At 45.7% G+C, this 15,958-nt stretch overlaps 2 protein-coding genes across 2 annotated transcripts in view; one reads left to right on the forward strand and one right to left on the reverse strand.

Moving 5' to 3' along the window:
- Positions 1-1,370, forward strand: part of bsk146 (brain specific kinase 146) — a gene marked incomplete at both ends in the record, with an annotated part of 3,891 nt that extends 2,521 nt beyond the window's left edge. The window contains one exon of the mRNA XM_083993636.1: positions 558-1,370. Within this exon, the coding sequence (XP_083849762.1) occupies positions 558-1,370 (813 nt within the window). The remainder of the gene's footprint in view (positions 1-557) is intronic.
- Positions 1,371-6,020: 4,650 nt separating this feature from the next.
- Positions 6,021-15,699, reverse strand: LOC311003245 (uncharacterized protein). Its single transcript, XM_083994944.1, has 6 exons — positions 15,540-15,699; positions 11,815-14,507; positions 10,303-10,396; positions 8,942-8,994; positions 8,210-8,281; positions 6,021-8,093 (listed from the first exon to the last, which is right to left on the reverse strand). Exons 2-5 carry the CDS (start codon positions 14,500-14,502, stop codon positions 8,234-8,236), a joined length of 2,883 nt encoding a protein of 960 aa, XP_083851070.1. The 5' UTR covers positions 14,503-14,507; positions 15,540-15,699; the 3' UTR covers positions 6,021-8,093; positions 8,210-8,233.
- Positions 15,700-15,958: the final 259 nt, after the last annotated feature.

Genomic DNA, 15,958 nt, shown 5'->3' on the forward strand with positions numbered 1-15,958 from the left:
CAGCAGTAACCTGTTTGCATCCATCCATCCATCCATCCGTCCATCATCCATCCATCCATCCATCCATCCATCCATCCATCCATCCATCCATCCATCCATCCAGCCACCCATCCATCCATCGACCCATCTGTCATCCATCCATACTGCCATCTATCATCCGTCCATCCATCATCCATCCATCCATACTGCCATCTATCATCCATCCATCCATACTGCCATCTATCATCCATCCATCCATCATCCATCCATCCATCATCCGTCCATCCATCCATCCATCCATCCATCCATCCATCCATCCATCCATCCATCCATCCATCCATCCATCCATCGACCCATCTGTCATCCGTCCATCCATCCATCCATCCATCCATCCATCCATCCATCCATCCATCCATCCATCCATCCATCCATCCATCCATCCATCCATCCATCCATCGACCCATCTGTCATCCATCCATCCATCCATCCATCCATCCATCCATCCATCCATCCATCCATCCATCCATCCATCCATCCATCCATCCATCCATCCAGTAACCAGTTTGCCTTCTCTCCAGGTGAGTGGCACCATCCCGTACACGGCCCCGGAGCTCTGCGACGTGTCCCACCACGAGGGCTTCTGCGTGGACTACAGCACCGACGTGTGGGCCTTCGGCGTGCTGCTCTTCTGCATGCTGACCGGGAACTTCCCCTGGGAGAAGGCGCTGCCCTCCGACTCCTTCTACCAGGAGTTCATCCGCTGGCAGAGGAGGAGGACGAACACGGTGCCGTCGCAGTGGAGGCGCTTCACCGAGCAGGCCCTCCGCATGTTCCGCCGCCTGCTGTCCGTGGAGCAGGACCGCCGCTGCTCCGTCACGGAGGTGTTCGGGTACTTCAGCCACTCCTGGATCCTGGACACTGAGAACAACAACAACAATGGAAACAGCAACAACACAGGAGGAGGAGTGTGTGGTGGAGAGAGCGTTGGTGGAGGAGGAGGAGGAGGAGGAGGGAGCGTGCGAGGAGAGATGGACGGCACTGTTTCATCATCTTCATCTGGGGAGGAGGACGAGGAGCTGCTGGTGGAGAGGATGAAGCAGCAGACTTTATCTCCTCTCTCCCCTCTGTCGCCCCACACCCCCGTGTCTGCAGTGGTGGTGGAGAGGGGGAATGGCGGCGGCAGCGGCGGCGGCGGGGGGGCCAAGGTGGGGATGATGGAGCCGGGCATCAACGGCGGCGGCCACCACTACGTGTCCGTCTCCACCAACAGCTCCGTGTCGTCCACCAACAGCTCGGCATCGTCCACCAACAGCTACGACCGCGTGCCGCGAGAAAACAGTTCACCGGGCGGCCACATGCTGGTGGCCACGCCCATCGAGATCTGTGTGTAACCTCACAACACACACACACACCCACAAACACACACAGTTTTTTTTACCTCTCATCAAAAAACATAGATGTGCATGCATGGAAAAAGACACAGACATTACTAACAGCTATGTATCCTGTTGTACACACGGTGGACAGAGGACGTCCTCGTCAGCTCATTCACGCCTCACAGAGGAAAAAAAAACTAAAAGAGACAAATTGCTTCCATTAGAGATTTGGTCACTAAAACAACCTGAGGAGACCAAGTCCAAAACATCTTTCTTAAAGCAATACTACAGACAGAGAGTGTCAGAAAGCTGAGCGTCAGAGGATTTGTATTTTTGAAGATGACAAAAACAATTCGAGGAAAATCTTTGAAAAAAAAAAAATTGATGAATGAGTGGTGGTTTTAAATGTTTGCCACAAATGTGTGTGTTACTGTGTGTTCTGTATGTTCCCCAAAAGGAGTGGATTTATTGTGCTTTGAGAGTTATATTATTTATTTGGATCTAAAAATATTTTTTATATATTTTTTCTGTCGGACTTCATGTTGTAGTTTGGTGTTGAGACCAAATCCACCTGTGTGCAGCGCAGTCGGCTCATGTACACGTGCAGTAGAGATCAGAGGTTAGCTACAGGAGCTGTGACCGGTGGTTTCTACGACTACCAGGGGTGTCAATCAAAAGAGTTTCATCATGATACCATATCATATCGATTCAACTAACCATGACCCAGTGTCTGCAGATATCACATCAAGTCTGTCACCATACCAGTGGCGGGCCCCTCTGCCCCCCCTCTGTGCACACCACTGCACCATACGATTGTGATTTGATTTGATTCAGGGATGTGATCAATATCAGTTTTCACCTTCTTAAAGGGAAACTGAACGAAAAATGTATAATCTATTTGAGTAGGAATTCGTGTGACCCTTACTTCTATTATTAGTCTTAATGCTATTGACTCATTGATCGCTGGTCATTGACATATTGATATATACACCCCTAGTTTCCTCTGGTCGATGGATGTGGACTGAGAAGGTTTCTGATGTCTGTGTTCTTCGTGACAAACATATCTGCTTCACTGTTTTACTCACCCTTGAAATTCAAACCTCAGTTGACCTCAGTTTCTATTCCTTATGTTTGTATCGAACTTTGAATGCAAAGTATCGTCTGAAAAGAAAAGAGTAATGTAATGAGTAATGAGTATCATCAGATAATCTTTCTTTCTTTGTAATTCGGTAATGAAAAAAACTGGTGTCAGAGTCAAAAAACATCAACAGTCCATTTTTGTTATCACTGTTTTATTCAAAGTCAAAATCACACATGGTTTATTCCCAAAACTTAGTCACATTTTGCAAATTCATTTTTTGACTTGATTCATTTACCAGAGTCAATATATGGACGTTTTTATCTGTTAAATTACAAATGACTTGAGGATCTTCTGATGATATCCAGACCACAAACCATCACTTCACTTCTCCAAATGAATCTAAAAAAAATCACAGGACATGTGACAGAGCAACTCTTTTATAAACTGCATGATAAAGTAGCTCAAACTTACCTTTACCAGAAATTTGACCGGAGCTTTATGGAATATATACAGGAAAAAAAAGAATCATAAAATGTTATGTTGTGGAATTTTTGCTGTAGCATCACTGTCCTGATCTCTGGAGACATTTTAGGGCTAAAAAAAAAATTGAACAATAATTAGTTTCTGTTGAGTGTGTAGTATTTGTCTTGCTGTTAAACTCCTGCTCTCATCTCAGCACCCACTGGAACAGAACAAAAGCAAAGAGAGAGGTTTTCATTTAAAGTTTCTGTCATGAGGTTGTGTGGCGCAGATGTTTTTTTTAACCACTGAACAGTAAACAGGTCATCCACTCTTCTTCTTGACTGATCAGCTGAAGAACCAGAGGTGGAGCGTGGGCTCATGTACAGGAACAGACGTTCTGTGTGTTGTTTTCCCAGACCTAAACCTGCATGAGTGTGTCTTGCTGAAGTCGTGTTGTAGAATCTGCTCAGTGTCTGTAGATGTAGTGTAGCACCACATGTTTCTTTTTTACCCTCAGCTCACATCTGGCTGAGCCTGCTCCAGCTCTCCCCCAGTATACAGTGAGAAAAACCTGCTCGGATCGCGTTCCCTCACAAAGCTGCTCCCCGGGATCAGCCGGCGAGTATGCAAATGACCGCATCTTGTGACAAAATCTCTGACCTCATCAGCGGCCTTCTGACTCAGAACAATGGAGCAGCCTGACACAGACACGGTGGTCACGCTGTGTGCGTCCCATCAGCCAGCTGCAGACGGTGCAGGGAGGTTTTTCACGTGACGTGTGAAGAGGAGGAGGTGTAACAGGCCTGTGTCACTCTGCTCTGCATCAACCAGTCACCATATACAAGACAGGGTCACCCACCCACTCACTAATGTTATTTGTTCAAATTAATTCCAATGTCCCACACAGCCTGATTATTAGATATATAGCGGATACACTTGATACGGGCTGATATTCAGAAATATCAATTATCATTGCAGTATTTCCTTCCATATACAATGTTTTCAGAAAATTAGGAAAAAAGAAACTGCAATATCATAGGCTATAATCAGATATTACACCACCTGGACTGGATGTACAGCGATATTAGATTTTGGATGTTGCCCAATCCTGTTCCTCTGTTCTTCCACTACTCCACTTCGCATCAAGCAGGGTTCCCACTTGTCCTGGAAAACCTGGAAAATGGTTGACCAATTTTCCAGTCATGGAAAACACATGGAAAATGAGAAAAAAAGTCAAATGTCCTGGAAAAGCTTCAGTTGTCCTGGAAAATCTACCAGAGCTCTATTTGCCGTTTTCAGACCTCACCAAGGATTTATTTTCTAAAAAAGTGCCTAGTGAGAAAACTAGAGACTTTGAGTTGATGAGTGTTCCCAGTGTAGGACCCCATGTTTGTGTTGTTCTATGATAAATTCATAGGAATTTCTAGGCATGTACTGTAAGATATTATTGCATAATTTAGAGCCATGGACTGCACATCTTTAAATCAGACTTCTGGGGCTGGGAGAGGAAGAAACATAGAAACAAAAATGTACAAAATAAGGTACAACTGTCGAAAAGGACACTTATCCAAAGCATGAACGGGACAGAGGATGTATAATAACATGTCTGTCAGACTGGAGCCGCTGAAAATGTCCTGGAAAAGTCCTGAAAATTATTCCAAGAAAAGAGTGGGAACCCTGTCAAGCTACCATCTGACTTCAGATCTGATGCTAACATAACCACTTTTATTTTGAAAAGGCCACCCTGACCCTGACCACAGTGCATCATCATCTGTCACCCTGTTTCAGAGTAGAAGGCAGTGCCTTCTGTGCCTTACATGGATCATTTTCCATTTGTTACCATGTTGGAGCAGACCGCAGGTCCACACCTATGATGTGGGTGAACAACATCCTCCTGGTCCATCTCAATATCTTGTTGCTAGGTAATACAAATCACAGAATAGGCGTGGCCACTGTCCATGATGACGGTTTGAGTGGAACCAAGAAAACAACAGGAGCAGAAACCAACAACCAATGAGGTTTGATTTCAAATCTCTACGTTGGAGCAAAAACTGGGACAAGTCAGAACCTGCTGCAGCTGAGGACACCTGAGCTCCGAGAAAGGATGAGTCACACCACTCTAGAAATTATGGGATGTGTATCCCCCCCCCCCCTCCCCTCCCCCTCCTCCTAATGCCTGAGTCAGTCCGCGCTGCCTCCTCCACTCATCCAGAACACTGTTGTAATGGAGTGTCAGTGTTTCTGTCCAGTGACACATTTCACAGCATCATCATCACTTCACTGTGGCGTTTAGTGAGTAGATGACCACAGCACTAGAACTTGTACCTGGTTCTGTCTTTGCAATACAACTGTCTTCCTGTGAACTGACATTTAGTCAATAAAATGAGAATTCTTGTTCAAATTCTGGTGTTAGAACTTGATGAGTCCTCTGTGGCGGGTTATGAAACAGATATGCAATGAAAACTCTCTAATATAATACATGTCCCCTTATTAGTCCAGGCAAAATAGCGTTTTCTGACAGACTAATTGTAACAGAATGTTTTTCACCATACATCATTTCTATGAGGTGTCCAGAACAACATACTAAAAGTCCTAAGAAATCCTAGTTGGGGAAATATGTTTAATTCTCATCCATCCAAGATTGATTTACTGTATAAAGTCTATGGTGCCAATAAGGCCAGAAAACAATACACCCAAAGGGGCTATTTTTTCCCTTTACTCCTACCACAATGAAACTTTTCACAATGAAAGTATTCATGAAATGTAACATTTTTTGTACAAGTTTCTTGGAAAATGAATTTGAATATGCAAATGACTAATTGAGTTATGGTCAAGAAGCCATAAAGTCGCAAGCAGCAAAAACAGTACAGGGGCCCTAACCCTAACCCCGTTACAATTAGTTCTATTTTTGGGTCCAAAATGAGCTAGATTGCCTGGACTATTATATTGTAAATATAATGAATTATTCTATATTCTGGTCTACAGTTTACACACTCACACACATACTATATAGTTCTGTCTTTGATTCATTCGTCAGTCACCAAACAACTCACACAAAAAACCACAATGTTGAACAAAATATTTATTTTTGACAATTACATGATCTCCGACACTCTGAGGTGAGCGAGAGAGTACAAAATGTTGCCATAAAATAAAAAATAAAAAGTGACAAGTTGATAGTTCTAGTCCCATGTTAAACATAAAAACACCACAGCACAGAGACACACTGAAGAGAGGTTGGAATGTGATAGTAGTGTGTACCAGGACCGAGAGGAGAACCACATCCTGCTACAGCTATCATTGCTCAAGTCAATGTGGGGGGAGGGGAGGGTCACACAGAAAACAGGAAAGAGATACAAATCGGAAAAACAAAATTCATCTGAGATTCAGCCCTGAGATTAACACACGGACAAAATATTTTATAAAAAAAAAAATCTGAATATTTCATTAAAAGAAAAACATTTTCCAAAAGCTGCAGAAAAAAAACTGTTCAGGCTTTCTGATAAAAAAAACAAAATATTTAAAAAAAAACATTAACGATGGCACAAATGAAGAGAAGTGGTGTTTCCAGAATAAGGAGATCTTGGTGTGTGTGTTTGTGTCGTGCCCTGCTGCTGGTGAAACCTCCCACTGTGTGTGTGGTCTGACAACACAACACTGCCCCCTAATGGCTGGAGTGAGAAGTACAGATGTGACACACTGGACCTTTCTAAGGTAAACAGGTGCGCCCACTGCCCCCCCGCCCCCCACACACCTGACTGCTGAAGAACTGTGGTTCTCACAGAGCTCAGTGTGCACTTGTGTGGTGGTGTGTGTGTGTGTGTGTGTGTGAGAGGGGGGGTGCAGTAGAGAGGGAGCTGGTGTACATCCACTGATTTGTCTTTGCACCGCTGTGAGGAGAAGACGACGTGGACTCGGCTCCTGTAGGTCAGGTAAGGCTTCAGATGCACCTAATAGATATGAACACTAACATAAGCGCTGCTGCTGATGTAAACCAAAGACTGTCGGCCGCTGCTCAGTGGCCACACATCCTGTTACAGTGTAGTGGAGTAGTGGCTGTGTGAGGCACCGACAGAAAAAAAATCACATGTTGGCATCATGATGTCGGACTGGTCCCTGAACGTCCCACAGCAACATCAGAGTGTGTAACAGGTGGAGGCGTCGGGCTACGTCCACACTACCAACTCTCAGACTCAAAACAAGCTTTTAGCTTCCACATCCACACTAACACATCACAATCATGTAGACAGGGCCGGTGTAAACAGGAAGTAGATTGTCCACTCTGCAGTCAATTAGTTGAAAAAAAATAAAAGAAATAAAAATAATTAATAATACTCCGAACAGGGAACAGCGAAGACACCGAGGTCAGTAAGACTTCATTCATCATGTTTTCATCCAGTCACACTACAAACTCAAACGGGATCAGCAGCGTTTCTGTTTTCTTGGAGAAGAGAAGCTTTTCAAATCAAAGTGTAGTTGTGTAGACGGAGCTGGAGAAGGTAATACTGCAGCTGGAGCAGAGGACCGCAGGTGTTCAAGTGCCACTCCAAAGTGCTTCTTGCAATAATACATTCAAACACAAACTGTTGAGTTCCCTCGACACCAACGGGGCCCGTCGTTCTGTGCGAGTGCGATCGGCCTCGTTCCCCAGGAAACTCAACTTAATGCCGTGTGTGATCCGGAGACGTGCTGTTTTTACATGGAACCCTGTTGTGTTGATAACGTCCAATCAAGTACCTTGTCCCGCCCACTTCCTGTCTCCTCGACTGGCCTGAAATTTCAACACTAAACTGCTTCAGCAATAACTTAAAAACACACACACAATCAAACCTCTTTGATGAACTCCTAAAGAAGCCAATAAGAAACTCCATGAATAAATAAACCAAATATAATCAAATACTTAGAAATCTTTTAAAAAATTAAATATCTTTGATTATTATTCATATCTAATCCAGGAAAAAAATCCTCATAAATAACTACACAAATGACAAATTCAGCATGTTACTTTAAGTGAAGTCTGGTGACTGGGCTGCTCCAGCCACAGCATCGGGGGTTAACAGTGCAGCTCAAGGGCAGAGGGTGAAGTTAAGGTTGGTGGGTGCTAGCTGTCAGTCAGAAGGACCCTGGTCCACTGTCACCATGGTTACCAGCAGGAGGGGGGACAAGAGCCACTGCAGGATGCTGCAGGTGAGTGTCTGGAAGAAGAGAACAAAGCCGTGATTCATTACACACACACACACACAAACTCACTGAGCTGACAGTGATGTACTTTAAAGCCACACACACGCAGGGTGAAGAGGCGTTCACTGACCTCATGGCGCCTCTGCTCAGTGTGTCACCTGTCGTCCCACCTGCTCCCTGGAGGGGTCTTCAATGTCTTGTTCTGAGGAACAGAAGGTGAGTTAAAGGACGATTCAGGGCAAATTCAACCTGGGGATGTAGCTTTGTGGTATTTTAGGTCTAACAGAATTAATCTGAAGATTTTCTTTTTAATGTCTTCTGTTCTGCAGTAGTTCTGTCTGTCCCTGCATCACCACGGCAGCGATGAATGGGAGCAGACAGATCTTACGCTGTTTAGGCTGTTTACATCCCACAAAACCTCGTGAAGTCTCACGTGTGAGTCAAGTTGGCACACTCAGTATGTTTACAGGTAGAATAAACAACATCCAGACTTACTCTGAGACGTTGTGACTTTGAATTACAGCTCTGTTTACAAACATGTCGGCTTTCTTGAAGTGAACAAACAGAAACCTTGGTGTATGTTTGAAGACATCTGACACTGTCTGTGGAAAAAATATGCGGTTTTGTGGGATGTAAACAGCCTAAACAGGTAAGATCGGTCTGCTCCCATTCATTGCTGCCATGGCGATGCGGGGACAGACAGAACTACTGCAGAACGAAAATCTTCAGAATCTTCAGATCTTCGGGAAACTACAGCCCCAGGTTGAATTTGCCCGGAACTGCCCTTTAGCCACAGTCACAGTCTCTGCTGCCATCCAACAAACAGCAGCAGAGACCTTTCTAAATAGGCAGTCACACTCACCTTGTGCTTTTTACACTTCATGGAGAAGTTCTCTTCATTAAGAACACAGTCTGCTGGAAAACACAACAGGGACAAGGTGAATGTCTTCAGGTGGAAACCAGCCTTTGTCAGTTTGGACAGATGTGTGTTTGAGTTAAAGGCTGTCAACGGTGCGCGAATAAGTTCATATTTACAAACGAACAAGAGTGAGCGGTGTTCATACTGGCCAAGGTGAACTCTGCTCATGTTTTAGGGCATGATGTATGTCGTCTCCATGGATGGACACGGCCCAGAATCAATGCTATGTTTCTTCATATACAGTGTGCTTGAACTCCAGCTTGTTATTCACTTTCAGCAGAATAATCGTTACGGAAATAATGAAAGTAATGGCAAACAAACACTGCATATCTCCAAAATCAGGCAGGTTTCCAGGATGCCAAGTAGCTTACTCATTTTAATGTAACAAATGTAAAGAACCGGTGTCAAAAAGGAAAAACTGAAAAGAAAAGAAAAAAAAAAAACGATCACAGACTTCATAATCGATTACCATGGCAACGAACGAAGCTTCAAATTTTTTGGGTCAGCCCTAAGAATAAAACACATTTTTTAATAGATGATCTTCTCAGAGCTGTGGTCGTCCCTGCTTTTTCATCTTTTCCTCCCACTTTTAGTCAACACAATATTCTACACCTGTACCTGTTGTTGTACTCAGTTCAGGTTTTACTATTGGAGGCAAAAATCTCAGACTTGAGCAGAGAACCTGTAGAACATATATGCTGTAACCATGTTTCTATCCACTTGTCAGTCCAATTATCTGAAGATCAATAAAAATATTAATGTGAATAATACCAGTTCAAGTTCGTTTCCATCTCCAGGGCTTGAAATTCACTTTTTTTTCCCCCAGTGGCGCTGTCTTTATGGGTGAAGAACACACGCATGTCCGCCCAACTTTAACACTGTTTCCTGCCTATCTAAGGTGATTTTGGCCGCCACCTAAATGGTTACAGCGCCCATGGGGGGCCGTTTAGATGTAGCGTCTTGCACCAACTCCCCGTTTAAAAGGAGAAGGAAGCCTGCATGTGGAAAGACGTCGCCTCCGAGATGTAGAATGTGTATTTTAGAAGAGAAACACACAGGCATATCCTGATTTTCAGCCTCCTTTCCTATTAAATAGAGGGGGGAACAATATCTGAAAGTACAACTGTCAAGCCAGGGAAAACCCTGTAACACTGAGTTTGCTACCTGGGTATTATAGGCTACCCCAGCATGTGACAAATAAAACTTTCAACTGCTGTGTAGTTGCAGCATCATTTATATCTGAAGCATAACATATAATATAGATATTTGGATGGAATATGGTTAGTGAGTGCACTTGGACTTACTTGACTCCAGAGCACACCTGTAGTGGTACTTGTTGGGACAGCCTTTGAAGAAGCAGCCCAGCGTGGCGCCTGGATCACAGCATGCTGTACACACCTGAGAACACAGCAGACACCAGGTGGATCAAGAGCCTGAAAACTGATCTGGAGTATGTTTAGTCTTACATGGATCATATAATACAGGACGAGTACTGTTTGCTCTGTGATTAAAAGATGTCAAACACAGAAACTGCTGTTCATCAGTCAGCAAAAGGCTGCATTCCTTCACCTCTATGGCCTGCAGGTTAGTATAGTAATCAAAACACTCACTTCATTCACTGATGAAATGTACACACTGACTACTAGCAGCCATGTCTGCACTGAAGAGTTGCACTGTTTCCTTCTATAGTAAGTCCTGTTAAATTAATGTTTTGGCTTCATTTTAAATGTAAACATGAATATATTATTAATAAAACTAAAATATCTAGAAATGAATATCAAATCAAATGGGATCAGTAAATCAATAGTGATACCCAGCCCTACATGTACATATTAAAACATCAACAGTTCTTGTCTGTCTCTGTCATAGCGACCTCAGAAAACAATTATGACATCATTTGACACTAATGGTTTTTATATTTTTCATGACTCTATATAAACAAGGATTTAACCTGAAACTAGTCAGAGGCAGATAACAATGAACCAGTGTGATTCTAGTTTCTAACGGACTTCAGAACATACACCAGACTGAGAAAAATAACCTTCAGACTATTGTTAAATGATCTGGGTCCCTCCACCCAGTTCACAGCATTTTGCCAAGTAATAAACAAGCGCGTGTGAAAACGTGACCTCCCCAGTGGAGGTAGTTCTTCATTCTCATGGTCTCACCCCTCCTTTCATATGATAACACACCACAGGCTGTTAGAGACACAGAGTCAAGTCAAGACGATTCATATTTTCCCCTTTACAGCCCCACAACATCTCCCTGTGGCATTATGTGGAAACAGATTAAATCCCTTTAATATGTTTTACATAACGCCACAGGGAGATGTTCAACATTTCAACAACATAGTTCAACATTTTGGCAAATTGGCCTATTGACATAATCCCTATAATCATAGGAGTAGGTTCATTACCTTTAATTGTCAGTGCAAGCTGTTTATAGATCAGCGGGACAGAGACGCAAAAACAATGGAGGCTCATGGTATTTCCACGTTTCCCTCATCAAACTAAAACACTGGTGGACAAGTTGTGACCTGCACATTCACTACACTATGAAATAATGTATAATTATGTAACATTATGACATATGAAGCAAATACTTGAAACTACTTATTATGAGTTTGATGAGGGAAAGCCAGAAATACCGCACATCAAGCAGAGCTCATGTCTCTGCCCCGCCGACCTAAAAACAGCTTGCATCGACAATTAAAGGTAATGAACCTACTGCTAAGACTATAGGGATTATGGCAATATGTGAATTTGCTGAAGTGTTGAACTATCCCTTTAACATAACAAGTTGCAGTAGAGCTTTACCGTCTCTTGTGCCATCTTGACAGCCTCTTCCAGTCCGTAGACTTTGCCCTTCACCAGGAACACTCCCGCAGACCAGATCCCGCAGTCTTCGTGGAGCCAGAACTCGCAGGGCTCCAGCGGCAGCACCGGGGGGCTGTACCAGTCCTCCACTTCCACAGAGCTGCCGTCTAATCGAGGCTGCTTGGCTGCGGGGCTGCCATCGCCCTGGCCCTCCACCGATGATGCCTGGGCCCCCGGCCTGTGGGACCACAGCGAGCGCGGACCGGCGCTCTTCCTCTTCCCGCCTCTGGCGCCGCAGGAGGAAGAGACGTCCGAGTCGCTGTAGTCGTCCTCGTTCTCTTTGAGGTCCGTCGCGCTGGCCGGTGTTTTGCCGCTCGGCCGGTAGCCCTCGGGGTAGTAGGGGCCGTGGAGGTCCCCCAGGTCGATGGCGTTGGCCGACTGCCCGCACAGGCAGCAGACCAGGGAGCGCTGGTGCTTGCTCTGCATGGACACCCGGCCCAGCTGGAGACACGAGGTGCTGGGTATGACTGCAGAGATGAAGCCACCGGGGTGGCCCTGCTGCTGCTGCTGCTGCTGCTGCCCCTGGCCTTTTTTGTGTTGCCCCCTCACCTCCTCAGGGTAGTTGATGACAGTACAGAGTGACGGTGAGGACTGCTGCCGCTCCACACGGACGAATGGAGAGAAGCTGTCCAACCTCAGGTGCCTTTTCTCCTCCTTGTAGTTGAGGTACCTCAACTTGATCTCTGGCTCTTTGGGGGAGAACATGGAGGAGGGGGCCTGGACAGCTTTGTGTTTCTTTCTCCTCCTCTTGGGAGTGCGAGCTGCTTTTGTCTTGGCAGTGGGGGGTGTTTTGCTACCTGCAGCCTTGCCCTTGACTTTCCCTGGACTCTTCTTTGGAGACTTTGCCGGTGGCGGCGGTGGAGAGGACAATCTAGACACATGACTTTCCTCTAGAAGTTCAGTGTTCTGGAGCTCCGGCTCCTTCTTTGAGTTCTTGTGCAGAGCAGCCTGAGGACTCGACTGTGATGAGGGTGTCCGCTTTGACCTTCCGGGGACGGTCTGTGGTGAGTGGACAGGAAGAGAAACGTCCTCTGATTCTCTCTTTGACCTCCTGTGCACAGTAAACTGAGGACTTTTTGGATGCGTGCCACTGTGTGACTTTCTAGAATGACTTAGGGTTTCAGGATCAGAGGTAGAGCCTTTGCAGCTGTCAGTGTTAATATTCTTAGAATTGTCCCTTTTCCCTGGACTTCCTGCTTTTTGTTTGACTGTGTTCACTGAGACAGATGTCCTCCTACCCCCCCTCTTCTTAGGACTGGCCGTGTTGTTATCACCGGTTACTGATTGGGAAGCGGCTTTCTTACTGGTGCGTACGCATCCTGACACTTTGTACTTGCTTGAGTTTATGTTCATGACTATGGCCTCTAACCGCGTCCCTCTGCTGGAACGCGGCGGCAGCTTTTTCTGCTTTAAAGTCCTTTGCACAGCCTTTGCATTCCCATTCATGTGGGGGGTGACAGTCTCGGGTTTTTCATCTGAAATGTCCAACACACAAACATCATCCGTCAAATCAATCAGAGGCTCTATCACGGCCTTCCGTCTACGTACCGCCGGCTTTTTTTCCTCTTTTGAATCCAACCCTGTGGTAGTATTGCTGATGCCGGAGGCCGACTGAGCGGCGGCGTCCTCTGCGCTCGAGACGTCCAATACGATGACATCTTCGCTCTCTAGATAAGGGGTGTCTGCGCTGGGGGAGCTGGAGGCCTGAGGCAGGATGAACACATCCTCCACATCATCCAGTGAGGTAGCGGAGGGGGAGACGGGGTCCTCCAGAGGACTGACGTACTCCCTGCTCAGTGTAGAGCGGTCTCTAGCACGCACACTGTCCACGGGGACAACTGGGTCCTGTTTACTTGACATGACTACGAGCAACTCAGAGCCTCCTCCCCCCTCATCGGTCTCTACTGTGGTGGGGTAGACGGTCTCTGGGGAGGATTCAACACCTTCTCCTGAACTTGTCTGACTGTCACCTCCACCGTTCTCCAAACACCTGCTGCTTTCCAAAGAAAGGCCGCATTCCACTTTCTGTTCCACCCGTTTGTCCTCATCTATGGAAATGACTCCCCCGTTCACCTCATGAAGCTCCTGTGTTGGACACACTCCCCCGTCGTCCTCTGGTCCCACTTGAGCCTGAGACTGCAACAGTTCCGTCTGAGTGGCGAGGTCGACCGGACCCTCGGCCTGCTCCACGTAATGCTGGTGAGCGCTCAGCGAGTACCCGGTCTCCCCGAGCCCGTTATCGGAGTCACGCGGGGGATGGAGGGAGAACTTGCTCATGGGCTGGATGCCACACAGAGGGGAGTGTTGAGACAGGGAGTCTTGGGTGGAGAAGACGTGAGACCTGCTCACGTAGGACAGGGTGACCGTAGTGTGGGAGAAGGCATTGTCTGGTTGGATATGATCCCCTGATTGGAGCATGATGTCCGAGGAGCCGGCATCCGGAAAAGCTAATCCTGGATTGCCGGTCCCGGAGTTCGGGTACCAGCCCGGGTTCTTCACCATCTGCAGGGACGTGGTGTTGAGGACACATTCTTCACCTTTCCTGGTCAGATCGATCACAGCGGGGAGGCTGGAGGTGGAGAGGTCCTGAGGCTGTAGATCATCTAAGCTCCCAGCTGCCTGCTCCATAACAACTGCAACAGATGGAAGAGGGCAACAAACATGAGTGTCAAGACTGTCAGTAAAAAAAAAAAAGCATGACCAGACACAAACACTTCCCCCAGTGGATTCTTCACGTACAAAGGTCACAGATAAACAACTTCAGACCACAAAGCTCCTCAACCCGCCTGCTGTGTCATCCATCACAGAATAAAGTTAAAGCACAGGTAGTAACACAGCACTGACATTAGCTCCTACACTGACGTGTGACGTGAAATTTCATTAACGTTGCAGAGCAAAGTCGGGATGAAATGACAATTTAAGTTAGAAATCATTTCAACATAACTGGATGTTAAGTGGTAATGTTCAGGGGGAAATACCTGGGACAACCGGCGGACTTTTTAACTACCAACGTTAAAGAGTCAGGTGGGCGAATGGGTTAGCTTAGCTTAGTTTAGCCACAGTTAACGTTAGCTGCTAGCTAGGCCCAGATTAGCTAACGTAACGTTCCCTCGAACGAACTAACAGAGAAAAACCGTCAATTTAAACGTTTTCTCGGTAATGACACAGAATTACAAACAGTTTACCAAAAAATGTACGTTTCATATATTCAGTAGAAACTATAGTTTAATTCGGCTGACTGTTCACTCCTCCTAAGGGTCTTAATTCGGTAAAATGAGAACTTTTAAAGCTCAGTGGTCCGCACTGTCCGCCTCGGCTCACTGCGGCGGTTGGTAACTTTGTTGTACGTCCAGCTGGACCGGTTAAATCCTTCTACACCTGGGTTCAAACGGAGCTTTTATGTGCTGTATTAGCGTTACATCGACTCCGAATTGCACATTAGATGTTAATGGACTCCCAGCATTTATACGCTGTTATGTCTGGGTACCAAAACGACGGTGATGATTAGAGTATTGGTACACTGCGGAGTACTTTTCATTGAGTTTGGTTTCAACGCTCTCTCCGTGGAAGAGAGCGGTGCGCAGCGGGGCAAGGCCCGGCTGCATGGAACAAAGACAGAGCGGAGGGAGCGCGCTGCATAGAGGCTGCAGCAGCGAGGAACTTACCGGGGCGGGAGATCCACAGTACGGTGTTAAAGGTCCCGTTAATAAAGTGTCCCCCCCTGCATCTCTGTCTGTCAGCGGGCCCGTCTACTCTAACAACACCCGGAGAAACAACACGGATAGAAAGAGACAAATTAAAGATCCACACACTTTCCAGGAACACACTAACGTTACTCCGTGTCAAGTTGTTTAGAGAAGAATCTCAAACTTCCGGATCCCCTTTCACAATAAAACAATACATTTAATCGCTGATTATCATTATCTGCAGCAATAATAATAAGTACAATTTAAAAATTTAATAAATTAATAAAAACAGACTAGGATGTTTATTTACTGAGCATTTTTATTATTATTTAACTTATCAAGTCTGGACTCCTTTGGACGTGAGCCAGCTGTTGCATGTGAAGCCTCAGTGAAGACAG

The sequence above is a fragment of the Trachurus trachurus genome (genome assembly GCF_905171665.1).
Source record: "Trachurus trachurus genome assembly, chromosome: 19".
NCBI classification, from domain to species: Eukaryota; Metazoa; Chordata; class Actinopteri; order Carangiformes; family Carangidae; genus Trachurus; species Trachurus trachurus.